Source organism: Emydura macquarii, unplaced genomic scaffold (assembly GCF_026122565.2).
Source record: "Emydura macquarii macquarii isolate MOO-44397 ecotype Brisbane River unplaced genomic scaffold, CSIRO-AGI_Emac_v2 contig_2372, whole genome shotgun sequence".
NCBI lineage: Eukaryota > Metazoa > Chordata > Testudines > Chelidae > Emydura > Emydura macquarii.
The window spans coordinates 266,666-288,536 of NW_027132509.1; the positions used below are offsets into that span (position 1 = coordinate 266,666).

General features: G+C 39.6%; 1 protein-coding gene across 1 annotated transcript in view; it reads right to left on the reverse strand.

Moving 5' to 3' along the window:
* The window catches only part of SHTN1 (shootin 1), a 95,920-nt gene that overhangs the window by 57,526 nt on the left and 16,523 nt on the right, over positions 1-21,871 (reverse strand). Inside the window, exons 2-5 of the mRNA XM_067561296.1 lie at positions 19,318-19,370; positions 8,347-8,407; positions 3,088-3,182; positions 757-925 (exon numbers count right to left, since the gene is read on the reverse strand). Coding sequence (XP_067417397.1) covers positions 757-925; positions 3,088-3,182; positions 8,347-8,407; positions 19,318-19,370 — 378 coding nt within the window. The remainder of the gene's footprint in view (positions 1-756; positions 926-3,087; positions 3,183-8,346; positions 8,408-19,317; positions 19,371-21,871) is intronic.

Consider the following 21,871-nt stretch of genomic DNA (forward strand, 5'->3'; position numbering starts at 1 on the left):
ACAGTAATTAACACGACCAGATTTAAAGCTCAGGACCATGAAACACTCTTTAAGTAGTTTGAGTATTGCTATTGAGATTAGAAGGAGTAGAACTTCTATGAAAAAGTGAGCATTTTAACTTGTCTCATAATGGTGAATTTGGGAAAACCATACATTCCCTTTGTTAGAAGCTATGCCATCATAATCAACACAGGCTTATGACTTCATTGCAGAATCAGGCTGGGAGGGAAGTTCTTACTCCAGTACAGACTGCTTCCAAAAAAAGAAAAGGGAACCCAAAAACTTATTAATATATTACCTTTCTCTGGAATAAACACCCTTTGTCACCCTAAGGTTTGCTGTTTGTCCCAGTGCAAAAATCCCTATTTAACCTGTTTATTTTGCTAGTGCCTCACGCAAAGTTAGATAGACACAGAGTTTTCATGGAAGGGAATACAGCAGTACAAAATGAAAACTGGTGAGAAACTCTGCCTTGTGTGCCTATTGAGGAAACGTAACACAAACAGCAGTTGAAATAATGCCACAGGTGACCCGGCCCTCAACCTTTCTGTGTATGTGAAAAGTAACAAATGACTAACATATCACAGTGTTACTAGAATAATGCAAGTGTTTATTTTACTGAAGCAACAACACTGAAGTACCTCACCTCAGTGCAGGACTACTTCGCCACTGCATTGTAACTTGTTCTACAATATGTATGTTTGAGATCGTAACTGTTACCCTGCACAATGCTGTCTATTCAACAGCGGAGCTCACCTTTGATTTGCTGTTGACAGTGCACCGAGTTGCATGAATCCGAGCTACCTTCAGTTTCTGTGGATGAATCATCATCATCAATGTTAATTTCCTCTGTAATGATATCTGGCCCCAGTTTAGCCATATACAGCATGCTAATTCTTTTCAGGGTCTTATTTTCTTTGTTCAACTGAAAAGTAAAGATACACACAGTATGTAGGGACAATTAAAGCCAGATTAACATGTTGCCCAAAAAACCAACCCAACTCACTAAGTATATTCTGTTTCTTCTCTATTTTAAATCAGAAAATTTATCAGTCATGTAGGAAGCAAGACAAAATGATATTATTTTAAAACACAGCACCTAATATAGTAAAGATAGCCCCAAGCCATTAAGTTTTGCCCCTACTGCTTTGAGGTGGGCTGGATAGGGCATTATGATTCAGTCAGGCCCATTTCCTATGTCATATAAGAAATGTTTCTCACTGATACTTCTGGTTAGTGAATATCCTAGATAGGCTTAAATCAAATTAATTAGCACGTTTACTTTATATATTCTTTGTGGTAGGTGCCTCAGCTCCAGTCCTTCACCACACACTGGCATTAATAAAAGTGTTAATCTTAAAGAAGTTATAATTAATGTCTAATTATTTTGATGCCAGAGAGTTAACAACATAGGTTCAATCTATGTAAAAAGACAGCTAAAACACAGAATTTAAAATCACTGACTACATTATGGGTCATAACCACCAGCCAATGCCTATCTCCAGTAGCTGGGTTGGATGCAAAGCAGATGCCTGGCTGAGAAAGTACAATGGAGGAGCTGAAATGAACCCCTACCACGAAACAAGTTGGTGGTGGCAGGAAGAACTGGAGGATCCAGATAACAACAGATGCTTCAGTCTCTCTGCCAGCCTGCCCTTAGTTGCTCCACATCTGCACTCTGCTCACATGCAGGTAGCCCCCCAGAGCGAAGATCCAGAGTTCACAAGAGGTGTGTAATGCTTGCACGCACAACGGGTGTGTAATGCATGCCCACGTGCCACCATCTCAGCGCCTCCTCTGCCCCCCCAGAGATTGGGTGCAGATTTGCCCCCAAGGACATGAAATGCACCCTATACAATCTGAAAAATGCAGCCAGAGACCATACTTTCTCCTTTGATTAGAAGGGATACCCTACAGTTACTGTCTTGGGGAAATGATCCTGAATTCTTTATCTAGGCAAAACTCCCTCCCATAAAAATGAGAGATTTGCTTGAGTATACAGTCTCTTCAAACACATCTCACTTCCAAAGACTGAAACGAAGGAAGCAAGAACACCTTGCACTTTTTAGTCAGCACACACTAACGAATACGTCAGCCCTGCTGGCCAATGCTACTCTTTTAATCACCCATGTGTGTCACACTATGTACGTTACAGATAACGAGCAGAGGAAAGTTACATACATAAATTAATTTTCTTAGTTATATGCTGATTGACTACCTTATGAATTCTAATATAGTGTCATTATGCAAACAATTAAGTACATACCTCTGGAAAGTACATTGCTAATGCATCTAAATTAAAGAGATTTCTTGTTGGTGTGATTTCTGCCACATCCAAAGAAGTACATTGGGCAGGCAAAAAAAAAAAAAAAAAAAAAAAAAAAAAAAAAAAGCAGCAGCTGGCATTGCTAATGAAATTTGGTTCAAAATTGCAGTAATCCATTTTCTGATGAAGTGGCTCAGATGCATTTTGCACAACCAAAAATACATAACACAGATAAAAACATTCTTTAATAATAATGTACTTCTGATGAGATGGAATATAGAAAATTACACACTTGGTAAATTCATCAGACTAGATGCAATCAACAGAGCACTGGAGGTCACCTTTTGCCTGCCCTCGGTTAGCTTTCATGAACAATCACCTGAAATGTAATGCTTTGGCTGACTTTTTCATTTGATTCAGATACTGAGATGTCCATTACTCATTTATGTCATATGTGGGATAGTTTTAAACTTGTTTACCATTTAGCCCAAATGCATATAAAATGGGCTATAAAAAGCAATGCTCTGTGAATTGCTGGTATCTTGCTTGCTGATACAAAAGTATAACTAAATAGACACTTCTATGAGGAGGGCATCTTCCATCAAAACAATAAATACATTTTAGAGTGTTTCACATATGACTTACAGTTTTTACTATCTTAAAGCTAACTCATATCTCAAAAGAAGGCAAATAGGCAGCTGCTGTGCTTACAGAGACAGGCACACACAACCCCCTTCTTTCAGAATGAGATCATGAAATCAGAATACAATCATGAAATCAGAATACAGATACAACTGAACAATTGTATTAATTCTTCTCACCTTAGAAGCCAAAGCTTCAGCACTTTCACGGCACGTCTTTTCGATTTCAAGGTGGCTCTGTATACAATTTACTTCCTCGATAACCAAGTGAGAAACTAGAAAATGGGAGGAAAAATAATTTGTTTCTTACTAAGTTTAAAAATTAGTCAGCTTTTTCCTGTAATTGACACACTCATCCCATGATTGTGATTATGACTGCATTGTCTTCCATATCAACCACTTTTAAAAATAGTGTTGCAAACTCAGAAAAGCACAGACTATACGAACGCACGTAGAGTGGAAAGGTTATGAAAACAGAATGAGAGATATACTTTGTAAGCAACAATCAGAATATTAACCATCCTAGCAATGTTATAATTACAGAAGTTGCTGATAGCTAAGAGCAAGTCATAAATTGATAGTTTTTAAGGCCATCGTTTATTAATTGTATTGTAGTAGCACATAGGAGCCTCAGTCTTGGACCAGAACCCCATCATGTCAGGTGCTGTACAAACGAAGAAAAGAAAGGGGGAAGGGGTAAAGAAGAGACGGATAGAGAGTTCCTGCCCCAAAGTGTGAATTCCTTCAGAACACAAACCACAAAATGTTGATATCCTTACTCACATGGAGAAGTATCTTACTCAACAAGTGGGCCCACTGACTTCAGTGAGACCATTCAAGGCATAAGGCATTGCTCATCATGAGAATGGGTATTATAATCTGCCTCCCAAGGTTGTAAAACAGTTTTCATTCTAATCCCATGTTTCCACATACCCCTCATACTTCTCAATAAAATCACCTATGGACTGAAAAAATTCCATGTTGTATATTAGGCAAAAGGTGATTTTTTTTAAAAAAATTTTTAAGTAAAAATCCTTTCACTAGGATTTTTTTTATATAATATATAAACTAGAAACGGCTGTGAAGAGGGAAAAAGACTTTTTCCTGTTAGAATTATTTTCCAACACTTTTCTGAGCAAAGCAACATCACAACACGGGAGAAGTCTGAAACTTGACATGGACACAGTTTTCAGGTTCCAAAAATATTAAGGTTCCAACATCAAGATTAATTTGGGTGTGTTACGTCGGGATTATTTTTAATTTCTGGATTTCTCATTTAATTCATATTTTAATATATGGTTCTGTTGCTGGATGAACACTAAACCATAAAAGCCACAGAACGGGCATGTATGACAGCTTAATTAATATTGCTGCTGAAACTTTAACTTTGGCATTTCCTGACTTTATTTGTAATTTTAACTATGCAATCAGAACAATTCAATGACTAAGGTTTTTGTATTTTAATTATTATCTATGACTTGAATTCTGTCTGTGCCTGGCACTGTACTAACATAAGGCAAAGCCTTTACAACCTTTGCTCCTAGTCCTGCTCAGATACACACAGGGAGACCCCAGGACCCATGTGGATCTCTGTGGGACTGGGGCCTAAATCAGACACAGTGATGATAGTAACATATATCAGAAATATCCACATTAGAACTTTTGAAATCATGTCAGAGTGATTGTGAAATAGATAATTTGGTTTCTTAGGTGCTTATATGGTTACCATGGTATCTGAGCACCTCACAACATTTAAATGTATTTATCCTCATAAACCCCCATAAAACAGGGAAGTACTATTATCCCCATTTTACAGACAAGGAACTGAGACACAGAGGGCCTAAAGGGGGATTTTCAAAGCACAGATGGCAGTTCAGTGCCTAACTCCCATTGACTTTCAGTGGAGAGTTAAGCACCCAGTCTTTATGGCTTGGAAAATCTCTCCTCTTGGCCAAATAACTTGCCCAAGGTCACATAGGCAATTTGTGGCAGAGCAGGAAACTGAATCTGGATCTCTCGAGTCGCCAGGTTAGCATCCTAACCACTGCAACATCTTTATGCTAAAGGCCAGCTTCTGACAACCTTGGTAGTATCTGGGGCCCGGATTCTGCAGCTGACTCTGTGCGGGCAGATTCCCTTCCTTGCACGGAGTTAATTGCAGAATCAAAACTTTAATATAGAAACAGGACTATTCACAGACTATGATACTACACAACATCAGTAAGGGTGGCAGAATTTAGCTTGAAGGGAGGGAAACTCAAAAATTCATTCATATTATTTATTGCCAGGAATAGACGGAGTTAAAATGTAACGGCTTCATACACTAAAAAAATTGATGCCCCTTCCCCCTGCCACCACGCTTGAAAATTGTGACTGGAAAAATATTTTCATACCCTGCAGCTTATTAGATACAAAGATATAAAACTGGTTAAAAAATTGGAACAAATGCTACGAGTGCCCAGATACCACACCGATGGGCACAGCAGTTTAAATAGTTTAGGAATACAGAAAAGTGCAGTCAGCTAAGATGTTTTATCATTATTTTATAAATGTGTTTTTGCTAGTGCTATTTAGTCAATAACACAAGAAAAAATTATGTTTTGAAGTAAAAAATGACTTGGAGATTATGGGGCAAGTCTTGGCTACGGGTGAAAAGCAAGCCCTGCAAATTGGGGAAGGAGCTGCCAAAATGACACACAACACTCACCTTGACATTCTTTGATTCTGGGACCACTGTGTCCAGGGTTAGTCCTCCAACATAAATTAGAGCAGCCTCTAGGGTGCTCTAATTTCTGCTGGCTGCCAACAGCCTGAGAAGGCCAAAAGAACAGTTGGATATTTGCAAAATCTTGAGGAATCCTGGCCAACAACCTCTATCCTCAGACTAAGTCCCCAAAACCGGCAGTAGAGAGAAGAGTAACACTGGAGTCCCTAGATCACTGTGGAACCTCCTGCGCGGGGGTGATCTTTCTATGGCCAGTTATATGGAAATACTACATTATGGCATGGTGCAAAGCTCCTGCCTTTCACTGGAGGACAGGGATGGATATATTTTAAAAAGGGAAGTTTCAGAAATTGACTATTTGTGCTTTTTTCTTTTGTTGTTATTGTTGTATCATAAACTCAGAAATTGAGGACAGATGGCCATATTGTATATCCACCAAGGGAGAGCAGGGGAAACCGTATCTAAAATCCTGCATGCAAAACTAGTTAAAGTTCGGAAACAAGGACCAGATCACATAGTACAACTAGAGATTACTCTGGGTTCACTTAAACTTAATTAACCTGCAATTATGATTAAACTCAGGAAAAAAATTCTCTCCAAATTAAATACAAAAATATATTACTTCCTAAGTCTGCCCAAAGTTCTTATTATGTTAATATTAAAATTCATAAAGCAGCACTAAGTGGCCAGAAACATCTCTAACCTTGACGTTTTTTCAGAGGTAATAATAATCTGCAGCAAATGCAGGCCAGCCAAAAACCACTTAACTAATTAGTAGTTGCAGTCACCGAGAAAACATGAATCAACACTGTTATTACAAGTGGCACATTTGAGTGGCATCTAATTATGACTTGATGAGCACGATACTTGCATTATCAACATTACTACTGCATCCCATCAGGGACTAAAAGCTGCTGATGGCATTGACTGCGAGAAACTCCCACTCAATGGTACTGCAGCACCCAACAATCTCCTTGGCAGGGGCACCCTCACTAAATGACACGTTAAGCGTAATTACTGGTAGACATTGTAAATAAACAGGATTGGAAGTGAAAATTGTACCAAGTGCATAAGACACAATCTGACACGTTGGAAGTGGCAGCCTTAATTGAGAGTTTCTTTGACTGCTCAAGATCATTTCAACTGCATTTCTCGGAGGACAGTGATTATAACTGTGGAGACAGACGGCATAATGGTATCAGCACTGCTGACAGAGCAGTGAATTAAATTGTATCTGCTGTTGTGTGAAAGCCTTGATGAGAGGTACAGATCCTTAGTGGTCTTATCATTATAACACAATGGTCATGTTGTCATCAACCTTGCTGGCTCCAATTGAAAAGAAATGATTGTGTGTTGAAGCTCTCCCCCCACCACCACCTTCTATCTCTTGTGCTGAATAGAACCAATTTTCAGAGAGCTATGAAATCACGCAATAGGGCCTAAAATGCAGCTGCTTGGCATACAAACGGGGCCCCATTAAACTGGAATCACACACAATATGTGTTTATGCCAGGAGAACAAATAGAAGCTGAGTACAGGCCAAGTTTATTCACAGACACAAAGCCGGTGTAGCTCTTCATCAATATAATTGCCTTTTATATTGTCATTTAAATAATGGGCTCTATTATTGCCTTAAAATCCTAATATTCCTGGCATTTTATCACTATGTTTACAAGGTATGTTCTTTAAAAACGAGAAAGGAAGATAAAGGAAACCTATAAAATTTTACATCAATTACTATTTCGAATTTTAATCCTTAACTACTTGACATTTTTGCCACACACTGGTATTCACAGTATCATAACAAAAACCCCAACAACCTGCAGATTTTTCCACAGGAATTAAGACTTATTATTTAAGAACAGCCTTACCTTATGGAGCAATTATACAAGATCATTTTAGGATTGTAAAGGTCACCATCTTTTTAGGTTCATTTTCCATACATGTATTTGTGAACAATTACAAAAAAAAAGTTTAAATTAACTTTAGTCTCATACTGTATATTTTTGTGTGTGCTTTTCATGTCCTGTATTACCATTGCCTGTGTTTCTAATGCTCATCATGCATTGACACAAACCAGACATAACAGACCAAAATCCCATTGTAATGGTCTCTTCTGAAGAGCTATTCCACTAGGATACTTCCACTCCTATTAGCCATGCTTTGTTACTTCCAGACACCATAGAGTGTCAACAGAACCATTACCACAAAAGTGCAAAACTGAATCTTGACGTTTTCACAGCATAGATAAAATATGACTTGCTATAAAAATTATCAAGGGACATCAGTGCATATTATAAACCTTATAGGCTATTTCTTTTAGAAGCTTGACTCCCTTCGCACCAAAAAAAAAAAAAATACAATCACTCAATTTACATGGGTTTAACAGCTATTCAGTTTACATGGGTGTAATTCCAGAATAACTCAGCTGAATTATCCTGAGGAGACAGAAGAATTTGGCCACTATATTTTGAGCACTTCCCACATGAAGATGGCTAACTGATTTCATGTATTGAGCCAACAACTGCTGTGCCAGCAATGAAGCTGAAGTAAGCTGAAATGGTGTGTGACAAACCCCTTTAAAACCAAGCTTTGAAGGAGAAAATGCAATTGAACCTGAACCCCAGCATTGTCATTGCTGCATCGCAGTGCTGAGTGCTATGGTGGGAGCTCTTACTTTAAGTGTTAATATTCGCATTCAAATGCCTACTTACTTTTTTGAAACTCTTCCAGTTTTTTGACTGCCTCATCACGCTCTTGTTTAATTTTGTCGCACTGTACAAGGGGGAAGAGAAAACAGGAATTGAAGTAAAGCTGTGAACATGGTCATATAATTAACAATCCATACAATAGTCATGTAAAACCATAGGGAAGAGGATTAGGAGAGAGAATGTATATGAAACTATAAAGCAATAGTCCTTTTGCCCTCAGTCCCTCAAGATCAGTGGAAAGTACGTATTTAAAAATTGTTGTCCAAGATGTTTCACATCACAGCTGACAAAAATCCTCTGGATTTCAATCACTTTTGTTATGATACTGTACTGTTACTGAAACAAACACAGCTAGTCTCACATTTGTCCGGCCCAGATGTTAGTAAATTTTATTATGCATTTTATAATAATAAAAGTAACATTCATGGCATATGAGATATACATTACATTCATCAAAGACACAAACCTCTTTTTTTTTCTTTGTTGCAATGTCCTATATTTCTATATAAATATATAGAATATCTGTATTTTGGGGTTTTATACTGCTGCTCATCACAACAGTATCTGAGTGCATGCCGTGTAAACACAAGAGCCATAGCGAAGTCCATAGTGCCCTTTGTAAAGTCTCTGGCACCTCTCCCCTTTTGGAATCAAATCTATGCTTACGATGGATGGGTGGTGGGGTTTTTTTTTTTTGTTTGTTTGTTTTTTTTTGGGGGGGGGGCAGAGGGGAGAGAGAGGAGGTGTTAAAAATTATTAATATATTCTCTCTTTTGGGGTTGGTCTAATTTTGGAGGAGAAGGGATGTCAGTGTTCTGAGTGTCAATCACATGATGGAAAAGCTTTTTTCAAAAGAGAAGAATAAAATGAACATTTAATTTACAATTTGTCTCTACAGCTTTCACAACTCCATATAATAGACATAATTCCAAGAAATAATGAGTACAGCTCATGTGACACATACTGTAAGTGATCATCCAAATCATGGAAAACACATGACTTTATGAGGGAAAAATGACATCATTACAGAAAGAGAAGACTTCATGAGATTTTTCCACATAACATATCTTACATGTACTGTTTTTGTAGCTTTGCTGGTCCCAGGTTATTTGAGACACAAAGTGGGTGAGGTAATATTTTTTACTGGACCAACTTCTGTTGGTAAGAGAGACACACTTTCGGGCTTACAGACCTCTCCTTGTCCCAGACCTGAAGAAGAGCTCTGAGTAAACTCAAAAGCTTCTCTCTCTCACCAACAGAAGTTGGTCTAATAAAAGATATCGCCCCAGCCCCTTGTCTTCCTAATGCCCAATGTAAGTACATGCTTTCTCACAGATAGCTCTACAGGACCACAGTAACTAGAGATGGATGGAATCCACCAGATCAGTATTCTTACAGTGTAACTTCAGATACCGTCCAGATTATACTTTCAACATTTCAGAAGTTCCACCCAAGTTAAACAGTTTTTTATTTTTAAAAGGAAAAAAAAATTGTTCTATTTATGTTTCTACTTTCAGTTTCCCCACTAGTGGCCCCACATCCAGACAACTAGGAGAGGGGCCCACAGTAACCAACAGCCTGATCCAAAGCCAGAGTCAACTGGAGTCTTTCCATTGACTCCGGTGGGCTTCAGGTTAAGCGTCAGACCCTCAGATGGATCAGCTCTTCAGCAGAAGGGGGCGCCAAGGAGGATGTCTCTACCACAGCCGGAAGCCACGCCTCAGCAGAGGTGCAGAAGCCACTTTTGGGGGCACCCTACAGAAAACAGAAGGCAGAGGATCTGCACTGAGCAAGTGACTGCCTATCTTGACATACGAGGTGAAGGGAGTGTGAGTAGCTGCAGAGTGGGGAGAGGATCAGATGCCGGGTGCAGTGGGGTAGGGCTGTTGCTGTGGAGGGTAGTGAAGCAAGGAAGGAGATGGAGAAAGCAAGCTTTAGTGATTGGCAGGGAGCTGGATGGGGTTGGGAGTGTCTTATTGTAACTGCTGGTTGGTGAGGGAGGGAAAGAGCTAGCTCCAAAACAGCTAAGGAGGGAGAAACAGCAAGGGAAAAAAGCTTGAATGAAGCACTGTCTCGGTATCTTGGGTCTTTTCATATATAATGACTGAATTTTTTCTCCAAAAAAGAAAGAACGGGAGGGGAAAGAAGAGAGATATCTCAGTTTCCATTTATTTATTTAAGGTTTGTTGCTTCCTCCTTTCCTCAGTTTTCACAACAGGAAGCCTCTGTCCTACCTCACTGCTAGGCGAGTTGCCTGCGCGAGGGAGGTGGTGGAATGCAAAATAAGATATAAAAATTAAGTATTTAATATGGCTGTTTTGCTTGCCACTGTCACTGGAGAGCGCAGCTACCTTGCAAAGGGATTCTGTGTGATCCACTGCCAGCAAACGCTTAATATTGTAGAGCACTGACACTTTGTACCGATCCACCACACGTAAGACAAGGATCAAAAAGCGCTTCACAAGCATTCTGTGTCACAACACCCAAGGAAGCGGGTAAGCATTATTATTGGAGTTGTAAAGATAGAGAGAGAGTAAGGGCCTGAAGTCTTTCCATTGAGTTCACTGAGCATTGGTTAGGATCCTTGGTGACTTGTCCAAAGTCACATTGAGTCATTGGCAGTCAAGAATAGAACCTAGAAGTCCCAATGCTGTCCCTAACCCTAACCGCCAGATAAAACACCCTCCAAATCTCCTAGTAAAACATTTTGTTAATAGCTTTCCACTTATAATGACAAGGAAAGTTAATGGCTCAGTCCTCCAGACTTTTACTCACCGGGTTGTCTTTGCACAAGCAGTCCATCCCACTGAAGCCTCTTTAGGACTACCCACATGAATAAGGATTAATTACATGACTGAGGCAAACACTTATGCACGAGTAGTCCCACTGAAGACAATGGGATTACTCACATGCACAGTTGTTCATATGTGTTTGCAGAATCAAGGCCCACAGACCTGGGTCGTAACTTTCCAAACAATTTCCATTCTAAGTCATAATTTTCTCACACAATTTTATTTGCTGTTGCTATGCTTCAGGACAAAGACAGGGATTTTTGCCACTGATTGCAGTGAGAGCAGCGTCAAGCACACTGACTTCAACCCTGCAATCAAATCTACACAGGGAGACCCCCCCATCCAATCCTATCCCACCCGAATCCCATTGAACTTACTATGAAGATCAGTCCATCCCATTTCTTAAAATGAGAAAAAAGAAACTGTCTACATTTACTTATATAAAAGTTGCAAACAAACATGGGAATCGCTGAAAACAAAATTTTCAACTCAAAAAACAATTAATATGGATAAATGACAACAATACACTTGCTTATCACAATTTAAACAAACCAACCAACCTTGCATTTAAAAGAAGAAAAACAGTCAAGGACATAAAATCTAGAAATGCCAGTTGCTCCCAAAACTACTAATCCTTTTTCCAATGTTAGCAAAATATTCAACACAACAACACTGTTGAAAGAGAAATTTTAAAAGTATATACTTTATATTTTCATCAATAATCACACTGATCAGCATCAAATGCAAGAACACAAATACATAACGTTACCATTAATTCAAAAAGTGTATCATTGATTTTAAATTCAGACAAAACATTCTTGTGAAACAACAATTGTAAGTACTTTACCAAACCTTCTGCTGTCAATATTAACTGGCAATTCTCATTTAGCAGTAGCCCTTTAAAGAGAAATGTTTAGATACCAAAATCAAAACAGATAGTTAAGAAATCACCAACGATCCATGAGTCAGAGTTCAGGCTTCTTTGTTGTGATAATATATACATTTAAGACTGATGTGTTTGTTATGTCAGTAGTGTAAGATTTATAGTGTCCTTACCTGGGTGATTTATTAAGTAATGTAGCAGATTATGATGATATTATTATATAATTGTTGCTTAGCAACTGAATCTGAATATTTTAGCAAGCAAACAGAAATATATTGATATTTTTAAGAACTAGATCCTTTTAGTTCAGTTTAATTATATAGTTTTCTTTATGTTAATTTCTCTCCAGAACCTGATCTTTCAAGAGCTGGTAGGCATAAAGATCATGCTCAGGAGACTTGGCAAGTGATTAGCACTTAATTTCAGATTTCTGCTTTTGGGTTATTCAAGTTACTAAGCAATTCTTCAGTGGCAATAAGCATATCCTCTATCAGTCTAGAGCTGTGATGGCTCAAAGGCCTTTGATTTCAGTATTCCTAGCTGGGAGCCACGGAATCTACCAGCCAGCATTCAATTTTTAAATGAAAGATCATTTCTAATATAGCTGACTTCTTACAAGAGGACATACGTGAAAGGCTGAAGATATCCATGCAGTATGCTATTTTGCATTATGGAGAGGGATGGAAGACATCCAATTTGACCAGCATCATGGGTCGGCATAGCATAAAAAGTCACTGCCTATCCTACATTCTGATCCTGCAATGTGACGCATTTAAGCGGTTGCCTGCACCCATGTGGAGCTCCACTGACCTAAATGGGTCTCTGCATGGACACGAGCCCACCAGACAAATCACACTGGAAGTCTGGGCTGCACTGATGTCAGTGGGAATTTTGCATTGATTTGAACGAAGAGACAGAATTTCATCCCCTAAATCCTTGCAACCGGTTCAGTTATCTAGCTGTGGGTCTGAACCTACACCCACTGACGTCAGTGGCAAAGCTCCCAGTAACTGCAATGATGCAAGATCCTTTTCACTTAAGACAAGAGGACAGTCTTTCTGTGTCAAGCATTAGACAGAATGGCTTAATATATTTTAACTCTGCAACTAAATAATCACAGGAGATTATTTATCCTAGATATGGATGCATCGAAGTTTACACAGTCACTGCACAGTGAATTAACCCACTTCCATTGCATAGCCAAAAATTCCTTTTCCTATACATAGTCATTTTATCGAGTACTTTAAAAGGTTACCATTTTAGTTAAAATATCAAATTAAAAATTAAGTACTGTCCAAGAAGGAATCACATGACATGTGCCACATTCAGCATAGAGAAAGAGGCATGTCAGCCACATAGGGATCCTTCTTCTTTGTTTCTAGATAGACGGTTGCTAACAGGAGATTCATTTTCAAACAGCCAAGTAATTACTTTCCTTTCCCCACTGCAGTACCATGTGCCATTTGGTCTGAAAGAAACTGCATGTATGGCTTATCCATATAGCAAACACAATGAAAACATACACTGTTTCCCTTTCTTAAAAAAACTGTTTTCAACTGAAATTTAAAAACACCCAAAATTAACAACCCTTCTTCTGTGAAAGACACACAAGGAAAGGAAACATAACAATACAAAACAGTATCAGAGATACTGTATTACATATACTGTTTCTTGAAAGATAGTGGTCTCATTCCCTCTTCTACTGACAGGGTGACAAAATACTACCAATGCTAATGCACAGAAATAGTTCCTGTATGATTATCTATACCAAGCATTCATAAATATTTATCCATTCCCTGACTTTGGATGCTTCAGAGATGCATATTAAGTATCTATGGGGGGCGGAGGGTGGTTTCAGTTGAATGTTAGTTACCTTGACCTCTTTAGTTCTATTTTGTTTTTTTAAATAAAAAGGTGACCTGTAAAGGAATATAATCAGGGTCATGCCTTTTTTACTCCATTAAGATATGTGAACAAGGCTTGAAAGGGATTTTTTTTGGGGGGGTGGGGAGGGGTAGGAGTATTTGCTTTTACCTTAAAATATTAGGAATGTCAGTCTTATTTTTCTGGATAACTCATTGGAGGTCTCAATTTTGATTGTGTGCTTCCTCACAACTTAATAGGATGGGAGAGGGGGAACTGCTGAATTTTCGACTGAAGTATCTTTTCTCCTGTTACTAGGGTACTTGAGTTTTAAAACGTTAAATCAGGCTATTTAAAAGACTTTTTGATTAAAACCACTTCCTCTCTCAGTCAGGTTTCCCCTGGTATCTCTGATGTCATGATCCAGTTCTTCATAATTTCTTCCAGGGAAAACAGAATAGACAAGACCTTAATTTCTAATATATAAACAAGCAGAAAAAAACCTTAACGCAAAACAAAACAAATATTTCAGGCCTTCATTCCACATCAAAGATGTAAACAAGGCACAGATCTAGTTTTCATTTTTCTTTGCAGGTCACTTTTGAACCTAGCTATTTGTTGTGTGCTGAATTCTGCTTGAATTTCCAATATATACTAAATTTCTTTTTTCCAAGAAAGAAAAATATCTGACATAACCTCTTCCACAGTCTAAAAATGTGTATCTCCATTTAGGGTAAATAGCCAATACTGTGGTAGGAGCACATACACTACTATTTAGCTCTAACAGTGCTTTTCATATGTAGGTCTCAGAGCATTTTTAAAAAAATAGTTATCTGTCAATATCTCCATTCTACAAACGGGCAGACTGAGTTGCAGAGAGGTGAAGCAACTTTCAAGGTCATACAGTGAGAGAAGGGCACAGCCAAGAACAGCAACCAGATCTCCTGACTTCAACTTCTATGTCCAGTCCACTGGAACAATGCTGCCTCTCATTCATGTCAAGGTAGTGGTCTCCAAACCGTTTCGGTTGCACCTCCCTCTTACCCATAATGCAATCTGGCAGTGCCCCCCGGGAGTCACGGTCAGGAGCTGGGGCTGGGAACGGGGCCAGAGCTGTGGTCAGGAGCTGAGCTGTGGTCAGAGCCGAGAGGCGGGAGGCTGAAGCCGGAGCTAGGAGTTGCAGCTGAGAGCAGGCCCTGAGCTGAGGCTGGGACCACGGCTGGGAGAAGGGCCAGAGCAGAGATGGGGCACATGGGGCTGGGTGGTGCTTCCTCCCCGCACCCTTCCATAAGTTTCTCTGTGCCCCCGTAGTGGGGTGTGCCCCACAGTTTGGCGACCACTTTGCTAAGGGCTTGATGCTGTGAGGTCCTATGTATTTTGGCCTTTATCATGCAAGGAATATAAGCATGTGAATAAATGTAAGCATATAAGCAGTCCCGTTGAAATACAGTTAAATGTGTTTTGCAAGAGCAGGACCACAATGCTCAGCACTAGAGCAAGGGGGGAAAAAAAATGACAGAAAATAGCAAATTAGCTGAAAAATGCATTTCTCAGAGCATCACAACTATTCGCTGTCACCACATAATGTAGGTGCAGACTACAGCAATGGAAGGGGTTTTCCCCATCACTGTAGGAACTCCACGTCCCTGAGTGACATTAGGTAGGTTGCTACAATCATTCTTCTGTTGACCAACTGCATCTACACTGGGGCTTAGGTCAGCTTAGTTACCAGGATTTTCACACCCCTGAGCACCGTCGCTATGTTGATCTAAATTTTAAGTGTAGACCAGGATGCAGGACATGACTAGATTTTTAGACGGAAGAAATTTATTCCATGGCTAACCCTGCAGTGCAAACACTTACACACAAGTGGAATGGCACACAATTGCATGCAGATTTGCAGGCCCCCAATTCCGCAGACCACTGAAGCAAAAGTTCAACTTTTTCAAGTTGTTGGGGTTTTTTTTGTTTTTGGCAATTTGTGCATATAGCTATTTATTTTCTAAAAAAAGTGTAGAGAAATAACCAAAGACATCAAAAGCTAAATAAATAAGTAGGGAACAAATGAAAAAAGTAATAAGGAGAGGAACATTACACTTTTTAAACTAAAACCAAATTATTATTTTTTTTTTTTTTGAAAAATGTTTGGGAAATTCTGAACAATTGTATTATTTATTTGCAAAAAAATTCACTGTGTGTGTGGGGGGCAGTGGGGGTGGGGGGGAAGGAGAGGGAAGGTAAGCTTTGACAAAAAATGTTGATCAGCACTACTGGAAGCGCTATGAAGCAGATATGACCAGTCCTCCTAGACTGCAGGATGGATCACTGTGGTACCAAGTTTGGGGGTTTGTGGTGTGGTCGAGAGCAAAAGCAAGAACAGGATGGAAAAATAAGAAAAATAAGAAAAATAAGAAAAACTAGCCAAAAGAGATGGATTTTGTCAGGGGGAGGGAGGGCAGGCAGGAGAGGGAGAAAAAGAATGCATTCAGCATAACAGAACACAAAAAGAGACAAACATCTACAGACATCGCTGAATTTTAGTGGGGAAACCAGCGTTCAATTTCCTTTACTACCAAAGAAAAACAAATTCCCCACTAACATTTTGCACCATATTTGCAATGTGGTTGCAACATATTTTATGAGTGAGATCAGGAATGTCCATATAGCAACATCCTTCCAGGAAGCAAAAACAGTCCTATGTGCATTGACTGGCAATGTGGGTTGGAAAACTAAAAACCATCAATACCATACCATACCTCAGCCTGCTAGAAAGAGAAAGGGAGAATTTTCACTGTTTGCCAGCATTGGAATTAAATTTGGCAACACTGTAAGAGTCTGCAGCAGATGAGGCTTTTACTTCCCACACTTTCTTTTATTGCAGCTATCCACACTAAAACGACTTCCTCATTTACATGGTAGACTTTCTGAATGGCAGCAACATCCCCACACTCCACTTTATTTTAACTAATCAGGTCCCCCCGCTCTTCACCTAGTTTTCTGTTCTTTTTGTCTTCATCTTGGGGAACAGAGGTGTTGAACAAACCCGAACAGAATGTATAAAAAGTACCTATGCCAGGGGTAGTCAATAGGCAGACCATGAGCCAAACGTGGTCATTTGAACGGACTCCAAATTCTTTTTATTTACTTACTTTCATCATCGTTATTAATTTTTTATTATTTTCTCTGGAGTCTGGACCTTGACTACACCTTGACCAAGAAATTTGGACCTTGACAAAAAAAACTGACTTGACCTATGTATTTTTTTATAGTGCAAATGGTGTATAATTATACCTTACAAGTTAATGGCTACAGATAACTTAACTCTTCCCTACTAGAAGAACTTCTTACCATAATCACTTTGGACAGAACATTGAAAGATTGAGTCTATAGCAATCTGTAAGTAATGCCCATACAATTCAATATCACACTCCCTGGCAGATGGGGACTCCGACAGCCCATTTTTAGATGGCTAGTACCCTGCCACACAACACATGCATGTGGTTGTTGATAACATGATGTATATTACAGTATATTTCCCCAAGGCCACAGCCAACTAATTGTCAAATTTCCCTGCTATAAACAGCAGAAGGCTGAATAAAAGTGAAGACTGCCTCTTAAAACACACATTTGCTTTTACTGAAAAGATGTTTGAGGCTGGCACTGAGTTTTAACAACACTCACGGCTGCTTTCATCTAGCTCACCTGACAACAGGGACTTCCTTAAATCACGCAGCCAAGCTTAAGGAACTCACCTATTTTAATTTAATGCTTCTTTCTCAGGTTTTGTAGTATGGGGAAGTCAGGGAATTTTGTATAGTACATGTTATCTCTGACCCCTTTTCTTTCCACTTTTCCATATCCTCTTAATTTATTCAAGGGTTAGGCCAACTCTCTAGATTCTTAAATGACCCGCCTCCCTCCCCCAATCATCACATGGTTGAGCAATTCCCAGGCGTACAAATGACAGCAGTGATCTCTCGCTCTATCTTTGTCAGCTAGCAAGAAGTAGTTCCATAATTTTCGGTCAAGTGCCTGTGAAAGTTCTATCTCCTCAGAACACAAGACTCCCCTCATCCTTTCTCCCCTGGGCTACCACTGTTTTACCCCCTACTTCTGTCCTTAAGATGCATTAAACAAGCTTTTGATATAAGCTCAGTTAGAGTTGCTCTTCCTCATCTACAAGACGAGGATAATTATATTTACCTCCTTCAGAGCGTAAGAGTTGTGGTGTTATGCAAGTGCAAAGTATTAAGTTAGCAGCAGAACTGGCAAATAGACCTCAGTGCCTGTGTATCTACACAGGCTGCAGCACTGAGCCTCCCAGCCCAGGTCAACAGAGTTCGGGAAGAGAGGCTCATGCTAACACCCTGAAAATGGCTGTGGCTTGGGCTGGAGGTCAGGCTCTGAAAGCTAGGGAGGTTTTTAAGGTGTGGCTTAACAAAGCCCTGGCTGGGATGGTTTAGTTGGGGTTGGTCCTGCTTTGAGCAGGGGGTTGGACTAGATGACCTCCTAGGTCCCTTCTGACCCTAATCTTCTATGATTCTATGAGGAGGAGAGGCTTCAGAGCCTCAACAGCAAACCTGACGTGCTCGCAGAGTCTCTGGTTGAGATTTCAAAACTGACTAGGGGATTTAGCAACTAACAACCTCCACTGAAAGGCCACAGAACCCTCAGCTGATTTCAATGGAAGTAGCGTGGCTAAATCCCAACTCCCTTTGAGGATTTCCTGTGATTCTGAGACCTCCATTGCTTTTACTTCTTACTTTAAGAAGCCCAATCCTGCAGTTCTGACTTATTCATATGAAGTCCAGAGGAGTTTCATCTGCATCAATGCTATAGAATCAGGCACATCTATAATCTTTAATTCTATTAAAATGAATTAAAAATCCAGAGGAGAGACCAATATCCAATGCATTTTTTCAAGTGCATTCCTATGTACATGAGATATTTTTAGATTTTTTAAAAAGCCAATTAATGAATATGCATTTCATTAATCAGTTCCGACAAGTGAGATTCATACCTGGGGGAAGCAAGTCTTTCTGAGATTCTTTTGAATGATTTGCTTGGTCTAGGTTCATATTTAAGCCACTTTTAAACTGGGAGCTGCTGCACCCAATGTTAAAAACCATGTGCAAAATTTTCTAATGTAGACAAGGCTAGGCTGTGAGATTCTTGGGATTTAAATTTACAAGTCGCGTAGTGAGGTGTAAGGCCAAGAAGGATCTTGCTACATCTTTTAGGCATGTGTGTGTCTTACAACAATCATACACCTGCTGTATGTTATTCTTCACCTCTAGCGTTCATAGTTAGCAGTCAGCTGTTACAAGAAACAACAACATTTCTCTCCGTATACTTTGACTCAGCTGAAGTCAGTAGTCAAAGACTTCAGATATCTAGTACATTAGGTGTTAAGGAAACATAGCACAGAGTACAAACCTCCTCTTTTGTTTTCTTGTTTGATGCTTTAAGATCTTCATATTCACCAATAGCTACAAAAAAAAGAATTAAAAACAACATTAACATATTTTAGTAGCACACCCCTAGCCTGATTCCATAGCTGCTCCATGCACAGAAATCTCATTGACTTTCATATTCATTCATTTTAAAAAGCTATCATGGTTATCTAATCTGATTTCCTGCATAACACACAGGCCAGAGAACTTTACCTAATAATTGCTGCCTTAAACCCAATAATGTGCGGTTGAATTTAAGTATTTCTTTAGACTTCAGGAACCTATCATGCATCTGCAGAAGAAGATGGGTCCTAAAAAAAATCAAACAACTTCTTCAACCAACAGGGAGTTAGACAGAATCATATTGATAGAAATTGAAAAGTTACTCAGGGCTCAGGTTTAGAATCACTGTTTTAAATCCAAATTAGAACAGATTAGGGACCAACTACTGTTCTAGTGCTGGTGTCTCAAGAAACATCCTAAAATACTTATATGGCCCTCATTATAGTAATCTCTGAGTACCTCACAATCTTTAACGTATTTATCCTCACAACACCCCCGTGAGGTAGGAAAGTGCTATTATCCCCATTTTACAGATGGCTAATAGTGTCACTGAGAAGTCAAAGCACAGAAAGCCTAACTTTCACTGATTTAATCTGGAGTTGGACACACCTTTAAAAATCTGACCTTTAGTGACCTGCCTAGGGTCACGCAGGAAATCGGTGGAGAAGGAGGGAATGGAACCTGATCTTTGGAGTCTCAAGACAGAGCCTGAAACATCCTTCCACCCCAGTCATGAATGTGGTACATTACTTGAGAACTAGGAATTCCAGCTTCCATTTTGTTGTATAAAGCCTTTGATTTTAGACATGTATTTATAAACAAGATTTGTTTGCTCATCTGCTGTGCACACAACTTCGCTGAATAGTTACCTCAACATAATGACTTCTGTCTTCTTTGACCCATGCCCATCTCCCAGTTTTGTTGTTCTTTCATTGTGTCCTATGTGACATTACATAGTTTGGTCTTCAGGACTGGGACCCTGTGCAATTTATCTGTATTGGGAGATACTCTGGACACTGTGCAGAAATAAATTAAAGTCTACAAAAGAAATACTGTGTTACCCTGAAGAAGGGGCACATCACTAAACACAGCAACCAGCGGACCTCATTATTGTAGCCACTGTTCCTACTTTACCCCTAACCACTGTCACTACCTTCTCTTTTTGTCTTCACAAGAAAGTTGCACTGGTTTAACTTAAGGTGATATTTTAACCTGATATAGCTAATCTGAGGGAAAAGGCTGTGTGAACACTTATTTCTGCTTAAATCAGGCTTATTTCAGTTTGCCTACATGAATTAGGAATGGTCTTTAAAACAAAATAAGAGAGTGTCCACACAGCTTTTTGCACCAGTTTAACTGAACTGGTTTAAAGACCAATTTAAGTTAAACTGATGAAACTCTCTTGTAAACCAGGCCCAAGATGGTAAATTCGCTGGTCATCTAAGGTGCTTACACATGCCCCTTCCCCCATTACTGTCTTATCTAAGACTTCACAATTCTTTTTAATGTATTTATTCTTATAATGTTCCCGTGAGGTAGGGAAGTGCCATTATCCCCATTTTTTAGATGGGTAACTGAGGCACAGAGACTTGCCCAAGGTCACACAGGAAGCCTGTGGCAGAGCAGGGAACTGGACCCAGGTCTCTCAAGCTCTAGGCTAGTGCCCTAACCACTGGACCATCTTGCCTCTGTGTGTCTACAGATTAGCTAAGTGGAAGTAGTGAGATCTGACTGGCCATATCCACTGCAAAAGACTCAGGGATGCCCGGCTCTTTAAAAGTAGCTTAGGCTATGTCTACACTGCAGTCAGGAGATGCGACTGCAGCACGTGGACCATGTTGGCACTGATCTAGCTAGTCCACTAAAAGATAGCAGTGTAGCCACGACAGCTCAGGCAGTTCCATGAGCTAGCCACCCACGCAAAGTCCAGCTCAGGATACTTACTCTGACAACCAGCCCATGCCACTGTGGCTGCGCAGCTATTTTTAGCAAGCTAGCTCGTGCAAAGCTAGTTCAGGTATGCATACACACGCTGCCATCGCACCTGCCAACTGCAGTGTAGACAGTCTCTTAGTCAGCCAGTGACGTGAGCGGAAAAGAATATTTTTGGCTGCTAGAAGAGTGAATCTACCCCCATTTCCTAACAGATGTTCTCCCCTCACGCCTTTGCTTGGTTGCAGACTGTGGCAACCCCAAAACCATAACGTCTGTACAGAGCCACCCACAGCTTTTAAGGAGAAAAGCGCAACAAAACCACTGAAAATCTGACCACAAACATGCAAATTCACCAGAAACCTGCATATCTGAAAGATAAGGAAACCATAAGGGGAAAAAAACCACAGAGGTAACAGAGCAATAAACTTAAGTTCTCTCTAGGGGAATTTAAAATCAATTGTCACTGGCTAGTATTCTATTTATAAGAAATTTCTAGGTTTGCTTTATGACCATGAAGGAAGAGGTTTGTAATCTCCCAG